Here is a 9,563-nt window from a genome sequence, read left to right as displayed (position 1 = left end):
CCCTCTATAGGGATTAGAAGTAAAATTGCATACATTGGCCATAGAAGGTTTCTTGATATGGATCATGAATGGAAGAGCAAACGAGCACTATTCGACGATAACAAGGAACTCAGGCCACCACCGAAAGATTACTTCGGTGATGATGTGTTGAAGAAATTAGAGAATTTGCAGATTAGACATCCTGAGAAACACAAAGAATTTGGTGGTGTGAAACGCAAAAGGGCTCCGATTGAACTTAATTGGTCGAAGAAGAACATATTTTTCGAGCTTGATTATTGGAAGGAATTATTGCTGAAGTATAACTTGGACGTAATGCACATTGAGAAGAATGTTTGCGACAGTGTCTTGGGAACTTTGTTGAACTTAGAGGGAAAATCTAAAGACACTGACAAGGCAAGACTTGATCTAGCAGACATGAAAATTAGGGAAAAACTCCACCTCCGCAAAGAGGGAAACAAGTGGAAGAAACCGCACGCCAGTTACACCCTCAGTATCCTAGAGCATCGAGTTTTTTATGAATTTGTGAAGTCAGTTGAATTCCCGGACGGTTTTGCTGCAAATATTTCGAAGAATGTCAATGTCAATGATGGCAAGATAACTGGACTGAAATCACACGATTGCCACATGTTGTTTCAGCAGTTGTTGCCCGCCGCAATTAGGTCATTTTTTATTCCTGAAGTTCGGAAGCCAATTATTGAGTTGTGCGGTTTTTTCAAAAAACTTTGTTCACAGACTTTGAATGTGAAAGACCTTGAGAAGATGGAGACAGACATTATCACCATTTTATGCAAGTTGAAAATGATATTTCCTCCAGCATTTTTCGACATTATGGTGCATTTGGTTTTGCATCTTCTCAAAGAGGCAATTCTTGGCGGTCCCATGCACTTTAGGTGGATGTATCCCATTGAACGTTCGATGGTGGTTTATAAACAGCATGTAAGAAATCGTGCACATCCGGAAGGTTCAATCGCAAAAGCTTACATGGTCAACGAGGCCTTAACCTTTTGCTTAATGTACCTCCGGGGGGTTGAGACTCGATTCAATCGACCTGAGAGAAATGACGATCGCGTTGAATCCCAACCAAATCGGGAATACTCTATTTATAAGGCTGTTGGTCGTCCATTTGGTAAGAAATCAACTATGCTCCTCAATCCGCAATTAAAGCAAAAGGCTGAGTGGTATATCTTGAACAATTGTGCCAAAATTAAGGAGTACCTTAGGTGTGTTTTCTAATCTTTTTTCAATAAATTTGTTTGGTTTATATACCGAGTAAAGGCAAAAATCATAACATTGTTGTCCGTTTGTAGTGAGCATATGGATGAATTAAGAAGACGGGGGGGCTCGAATCTTGAAGTTCAACAAGAAGCTGATTTTCCTCAGTGTTTCAAAGAAAGAGTATGTATATTAGTCAATTCTTTTCAGAAACCCCACGTAATCAATCCAAAACTAACTTTCAATGTTAATGTTGATAGGTGAACGGTTTGCATGAGTCAACACCTACTGAAGTGAATAATGAATTGTATGCTATCGCAAACAAATCAAGCGGCACCGTGTTCTCATATCCAGGGATGATAGTGAATGGTGTGAAATTTATGATTCATTGTCATGATATGAAGCTTAAAACACAAAATTGCGGTGTAATGGTGCCAAGTGAGGAAGGAGTGAACTACTATGGAGTTCTGGAAGAAGTAATTGAATTGTTCTTCTTGATGGGTTACAGTGTTGTCCTATTCAAGTGTAGATGGTTCAATACAAGTAGAATTAAAGTGGAATCCAATTTTACGAGCGTATATGTGAAGGAAGAATGTTATAAAGATGATCATTTTGTTCTCGCATCTCAAGCGAAGTTGGTGTATTATCTTTGAGAAGTGAAAAATGGGGATGATTGGAGGCTTGTTAATGAATACATTCCGAGGAATGTATGAGATTTCTCAAATTCCGATGTTGATGATACTAAGACTACAAATGATATACCAATATTGCAAGAAGTTAATTCTTCTTCATTTCAGCTGTGGGTAGAACATCCAATTCTTGAAAATCTTCAGTATGATCGGGTTCATGTCAATCCCACTAAAGTGTACAACGTCGATGATTTGGTTGGCGAAGGTTCAGATGGGTTTGTTGTCAATGATGAAGTTGAATTTGAAGACAACACGTTGGTCGAGTATGAAGACGATGAAGATGACGACAATGTTCTAGTCGATAGTGATATTGGTGTTTGTAATGATGTTGTAGTTAGTGATGATGAGGATAGTGATATGTAATTTAAACAAGTATATGTAACTTTTTATTTAATTCAATGAAAACTTTATTTATTATCATTAATTAATGATAGTATTAGATATAGGTACACATGCACCTATTGGATGCCTTGGGATAATCAATGTATTCATGTACTGGTTCTCATTTTTTCAAGATATTTGATGAAATATCTTGAAGAAATGAGAATTAGTACATGATTGCTTACTATCTCCAAGGGATTCACTAGGGCGGAATATGGTAGGTTGGGAAAGACCATAAGTAATAAAATGTTAATTTTATAACAAAAAACAATAGACATGCACCTAGTGGATGCCTTGGGGATAGCCAATGTATTCATGTACTGCTCATTTTTTCAAGATGTTTGAGAAGCATTTTGAAAAAATGTGGAGAACTACATGACTGCTTACTATCTCCAAGGGATCCACTAGGTCGGAATAGGGTAGGTTTGGAAATATCACAAGTAATAAAATGTTAATCTTATATATATATAAAAAGTAATAGACATGCACCTAGTGGATGCCTTGGGGATAACCAATGTATTCATGTACTATTCCTCATTTTTTCAAGATGTTTGAGAAACATCTTGAAAAGATGTGGAAAAGTACATGACTGCTTACTATCTCCAAGGGATCCATTAGGTTGGAATAGGGTAGGTTGGGAAAGACCATAAGTAATAAAATGTTAATTTTATAACAAAAAACAACAAACATACACAATTTGAATTACTTAATTAAAGAATATTTTAATGTAGAATGACCGAACCAAGTAATGACACAGGTGGTGGCTCCAAGAGGGGCAGGGGAGCTTATTACGGTGCCAATATCGAGAAGGAACTGGCCACCAAAAAAGTTAGCCATCTGAAAGTAGAGTTTGATGCTTACTCTGGAAAAGTTATTCAAACGTACGGCAAGTGGTTCAACAATTCCATGGCTCGTTATTTGCGTAACACCGTACCCCCAACTACACTAGCTTAGGAACAAGTAAAACCAGCTGATATCCAAGTTATTCGACAGAGGCTATCTGTAAGCATTTTTTAAATCTTTAATAACTCAATATTAAAGATTTTGTCTATCTTCATAATATTTTAACAAATTCCAAATTTAATTGTGATTTTAGGACAAATTCATTTATCCACAAGACAATCCAGTACTCAACGATGTCATGGTAAGAAAAATGCAAAAGCATCTAACTGATTGGCACCACACGATGAAGAAACATTGGGTAGAGGTTGGAGGAGAGGTGGACAACGAGAGAGCGAAGTCAAAACCTTTTGGGTCGATCACTTCTTCTGATTGGGCAATTCTATGCGATTTTTGGGCTTCTGATTCTCAGCAGGTATGTCGTAGATTTTACAATAATGTTTAATTATAAAATTACAATCTAGATTAATGAGTACTATTTTCTGTTTGAAGTGTATATCGAAGAGAAATAAAGAAGCTTGAGCAAAAATGACCATACCAGGAGGACACGGTTCTAAATCCATCGTTGCACATGTTTATGATCACGTAAATTATAATAACCTATATCCTTACATTTACGAAAATATTATAAAGGTAACAATGTTTAAATAATTTGCTTTTTTAGATGGACCCGTCTACTGGCGAGCTTCCGAGCATGATCGACACATTCGAGCACCTCCACAAGAAGAAGGATAAGTGGATTAGTGATGTAGCGGCGACAAAACATGTAAGTTGCATAACTTTAACTAATTTATGATCATTTAACTTTAAAAAAAATTAGTAAATAATTAATAAATATTAATTATTAATTGGTTGGTGTCAATTAGTAATTATTTATTAATTATTAATTAAATTTTTAACAATTAAATCTTTATAATCTATGTGCCAATATTTTTATGATTAATGATTGTGGACTAAGATAAAAAAAATAGAATGTAACTAATGTTGTCCCTGTATCAAGGGAGATTGTGGGCTATAGTTGATGTATATGTTTAGAGACATAAACTCCCCATTAATGGAATTAACTGCACTAACTGTATATATCAACAACATCTTCATGATTTTGATTTATATATGGATTTTTATGACCAAATTTACTTTAGCCCACTTGCTCCTAGATACAGGAACAAAATTAATTACATTCTTTTTCAATCACTGGTCTGCAGTCATTAATGATAGGATGTTGGCAGATAGATAATAAAGTTATATTTTATATGTTGTTATATTAAAAATTTATAAGTTAAGTTTTCAAATAATGTTATATTGGAATTTGAGATACGTGCTTTTTATTGTGCAGAATGAGATGACCGAGCATCGAGCATCGCAGAGTACGGCCCCAGTATCATCTGCTGCTTTTTGTGTCGGCGATAATGTTGACGGTCAGTTCCCGCCTGATATGGATATGGTCACGGATGTCCTTGGACCCCGCTCGCGTTATAAGAAAGGGTTTGGGGGGTTGCCTAGGTTGAAGGCAATTGGCGCAAAGAGGGCAGCATCTTCGTCAACTTCTCAAATGTCTGGGAAATTTCCACCTGAAGTGGACACCATTTTGCAGCAAACTCAGGACATTATGCTAGAAAATCATAACCTAAAGAAGTATACGACTAAACTTGAGAGTCGTCAACGGCGTCAAGATGTCTTGCTCAGTGCTTTGTTGAAGCAGGTTGGTGTATTGGCTCCTGATTTTACTGTCGACTTACCAGAACAGGATCCGGACAAGGACGATGATGCTGACGGGGGCGGGGATGATGAGGCGGGCAGTACTCATTTGTAGAACTTTTTATTTATTTATTTAAAGTTTAATTTATTAGAGATTTAATTTACTAACCTACTTTTATATTTTCATGTTTGGTGGAGACAATAAATATTAATAGTTGTAATTTTTTTTAGTTATAAAATTTTAATTTTATTTCTAATTAAATAATATTACTGAAAAAATTAAATAATTATTAATAAATTAAAATCGAAATTTATTAATTAATATTAATATATTGAAAATAAAATTAGTAATATTATCAAAAAATTTATTTAAAAAAACTTTTACCGGCGCAAAATTACGTCGGCAAAAGTCTCAATCTTCACTACATATATTCACCTTTCCCGACGCAAAAACACGCCACTAAAAGACACATCTTTTACCGGCGCAATTTTGCGCCACTAAAAGAGTCATCTTTTGCCGGCGCATTTTTGCGCCGCTAAAAGTGTTTTCCACAACAACGTGAAAAAAAAAATTCCAATCGCATCCTTATTTTTTCTGGCGCATTTTTTCATTGCCAAAAGATACCATTGCTGGCGCATTACGTTTTGCGTCAGCAAAATTGCCATTATCGACGGGGGTACGTCGTGGACCTTTGCCGACGCAAAATTGCGTCGGTAAAACCCATAGTGTTTTTGCCGACGCAATTCCTTACTTTTGTCGGCGCTTGTAAGGTTTTTTGTAGTGATGGTATAGATTCTATATTTTTTTTATTATGTCCTCAACAATCTACATCAATAAGGCCCCAAAACAAAAGTTCTTAACTTACTCATAATGACAAACTCTAACGATTAAATCAAAAGATTAGATTAACATGAACATGAGTTTATAATAACTTCAAGTTTTAGATCGATTTGTATGTGATCATCAGTTGATATGTTTTATCAATTTTTTATGATAAATAGTATTTATTATATATTGGGTCCAATTTTTGTATAATCAAATTATACACAGTACATTACCAAGATGTCCTACTACATCGTGATTCGAATCTAAATCAATTATATTCATAACACTATTGAACCACACTTATAGTATAGTTAACTAAAGAATCATTTTTAACTTTAATTTACTGCAAACTGTTTAAATTCATTCCTGACCGAAAGATATCCTTTAACCCCATGATAATTTGCAAATGTATTTGAGTGATAAAATTTCTTACTTGAAGTGTATGCACATATTATTGTTATGAGAAATCCAGAATCGACACAATGTCATTAGCAATTACACAGTAAAAGACAACTCGCAAAACAATAAATTAATTTAAATCATTTTTTGCAAAATTACATAGAAAAAGCTAGACTGGATCTATATAAAATTAATAATAAATATTAATTGCATAAACCAAATAATAAAAGAAATAATAAAACTCAAATATTATAAGCTATCAAAACATTTATAAATTCAAAATAACAAGACTACAAAATATAAAATTTCACCCCTAATCTCACCAAAATAAACTCTAGCCAAAGTTAAAAGTCATTATTTTAATTTTCATAAGAAATGTGAGAAGACTAAGCTCGGAGAAAAATAGAGAGAAACTAAATTGAGAATGGAGAGGTGTGAGAGAAATGATGTGTTTAAGATAGAGGACTAAAATGCAAAAATAAATAGAAGTATGGATTACAAAACATAAAGAATAAAAATGTGTTGTATTCTCTATACTAGTGCACCTCCTCTCCAATTTTTGGCTCTGGAAGTATTTTTGAAGCAATTTTTTTTATGTTTATATATATTGTAGTTATTCAGAATATCATTCAAATTTTCAGTAAATTTCGAATAATTTACAATGCTGAAAATAATATTCAAATATGTTATTTTTCACGCACATTAAAAACTATCACTCATATAACAGATTATTTTAACATATAACAAATTATTTTAACATTGTTTTTCGAAATTGTAAATTATTTTAAATTTTCTAAAATTTTACAGTAACCCTAAATATCTACACCATATCTTAAAAATATTTTCGGAGCCAAAAACTAAAAAGGGGTAAACTCGTAGGCCTCTTCTTGTGGTGCCCGGAAAACTACAATATATATAGACTATAGTGATATATGTTGGACTTGTAACTATGCTTTTAAATATATGATGACTAGTAAAAAATAAATGTAACTTTGACTTTTGGAATTGAATATTGAGCAATAAAATGCAACTCTGTTTTCGAAATCAACGTCCACATGAGAGAATCGAGTCAACAACTGAAGGTTGAAAATTGTATTTATTATCGAAACCTTCACATTGTGCAAACGTTAAGCCATTGGCAGATAACTGAAGCTGTGACAAGTCTGGCAATGGAAGCTGATTAAGCTTTTCCAAGTGCTCTACCACCACTCTCATGCTCGGCCGAGCCACAGCCTCCGAATGAGAGCACCACAGCCCCAGCTTCAGTACCACTTCCACTTCCTCTGCTACTATATCCGAGCCCAACTTTTGGTCTTTGGCCTCAAGAATGTCGCCTCTGTCCCAGCAAGAGAACACTCGATCCACCAAAATGGCATCCTCTTGCGGCTGTCGTCTGTCGATTGGCCGTCTTCCGCAGGCCACTTCGAGCAAAAAAGCCCCGAAAGCAAACACATCTGAGCTCGTCGTGGCCTTTCCCATTCTCGTAAGCTCCGGCGCCAAGTATCCCAGAGTCCCGGCTACGTGAGTCGTTTGATGGTCAGTTCCATGATCGTAAAATCTCGCCAACCCAAAATCTCCAAGCCTGCCATTAAAATCACTGTCGAGCAGTATGTTACTAGCTTTCACGTCTCGATGGACGACGACTTGTTCCCATTCTTCGTGGAGGTATAGCAGCCCTGAAGCCACTCCTTTTATGACTCGAAATCTTTGGTTCCAATTCAGTGTCGTTTTGGGTTGGTTGAATAGGTACTTATCTAGGCTGCCATTGGGCATGTAATCGTAGACCAATAAGAGCTCTCCTTTGTGTTGGCAATAGCCCAAGAGTGGAACTAAGTTTCTATGACGAAGCCTACTCATACTCGCAATTTCTGAAGCAAATTCTTTCATGCCTTGTCTTGATTTATTTGAAACTTTTTTCACTGCAATTTCAGTACTAGTGTTAGGCAACATACCTTTGTAAACACTCCCAAACCCACCTTTGCCCAACAATTCTTTGTCTATAAACCCTTTTGTGGCAATACATAGGTCTTTGTATTTGACGCTATGAGGTCTAAACTCAACCTCATCCCAATTCTCTATGACTTCTACAAACCTTTTATTTCTTTTGACCACATAAACTATGACTGAAATGGCCATAGCTATAACCAACACTATTGGCAACACAATAGTCAAAATAGGCTTAAATCCCTTTTTGTTTTTACTGGGTCCTAAATAACCAGGCAGCTTGGGGAGCTGTTCAAAGTCAAGCTCTTGAGCTTGGCCATTAAACTTAAAGCTCCAACCCAGAACATAGTGATTACTTCCAACAGCGCCGGTTGAGGAAGCAAACCCAACATGCATGGTGTCTTTCAAAATCGGAGAAAGATCTCTGGTCAAAGACAAAAGTGGCTTCCGGGGTTTGCTAACAACATTGGCCGGAGCTAAAGTCACGTTAAGTTGCTTCTCAACGGCGTCGTATTCAACCCAAACTTTCATAGGCTGGCCACTTACGAGGCTCAAGTTCTTAAACTCACCATTATCTCCGACGAAATATGCCGCCGGAGCAGATATCACCGATTCCAGCCCGTTAATGTCGATGCCGACGTGGTTGTCGTCGATGTCTTGGAACGATTTGCTGCGGTTGGTGTCGAGCTCGACTGCGACGACGTGGTTGGTGGCGTTGCCATTGTTGGACTCGTTGAAAAGACCGAGAAAACGATTCGGACTGGCTCCTGGGAGACTCAAAGTGGGAGCAATGGCGAGAGCCATGCCGTGCCCATTCATAGTCGAAGATTGTCCTGGTTTGATAGCGAAGACGAAAGTGGTTGAAAAGGAGAAGCATGTAGTAGAAGTTGTAGAAGTAGTATTTGGAAAGTACTTGAAAGTCAGTGGTTTGGAGTAGAAAGCAGAGCCTTTTTGAGATTTAGAACTAGTATTGGTGAGCCTCAAGAGACCAATATCGCTAATTGCAGCTTCGCCACTCAAGCTGATATTCTCGTTCGAGTTTGACTTGAATCCGGTGAAGGTGAAACCGCTGAGATCTTCATCATCAGCTAACACTTGGGTTATTACTAGTAAAATATTCATTACAAGCTTCCGAAACATGGCTATATGTGGAGTCTTATAAAATGCCGTACCTTATGGTCAATGTCAGGCTCAAAGAAACTAATAGGGTTTTAAGGCCTTAAGTAGTACTTAGAATAGTTTAGCTTTTTATAAAGACTTCTAAACGACCAAAGATCAAAGTGAAATGGGAAAAGAAAGAAAAAAAGTACATTTGTGGGACATATATTACACGAAAAAAAAAGTACATTGTATGTATTCTAGTCTTTCATAAAGATGTACGTATCATATATAGGAAATCTTTCACTTTATAATTAAATTCAGAAACTCACATAAAAATTTGAGGGAATCTATTTGCCACTTAATTTTGGTCTTGGTACGATTTTCCACCCTTATTTTTTAGTTAGTTTCTATTG

At 36.1% G+C, this 9,563-nt stretch overlaps 1 protein-coding gene across 1 annotated transcript; it reads right to left on the bottom strand.

The window, feature by feature from the left end:
- Positions 1 to 6,992: 6,992 nt before the first annotated feature.
- LOC133801373 (L-type lectin-domain containing receptor kinase IV.1-like) lies at positions 6,993 to 9,328 on the bottom strand. Its single transcript, XM_062239561.1, has one exon. The coding sequence runs from the start codon at positions 9,187 to 9,189 to the stop codon at positions 7,150 to 7,152; it is 2,040 nt and encodes a 679-aa protein (XP_062095545.1). The 5' UTR covers positions 9,190 to 9,328; the 3' UTR covers positions 6,993 to 7,149.
- Positions 9,329 to 9,563: the final 235 nt, after the last annotated feature.

Source organism: Humulus lupulus, chromosome 9, assembly GCF_963169125.1.
Source record: "Humulus lupulus chromosome 9, drHumLupu1.1, whole genome shotgun sequence".
NCBI lineage: Eukaryota > Viridiplantae > Streptophyta > Magnoliopsida > Rosales > Cannabaceae > Humulus > Humulus lupulus.
Note: the sequence above shows the minus strand (reverse complement) of the source record. Positions and strands in the feature narration are given on the sequence as shown.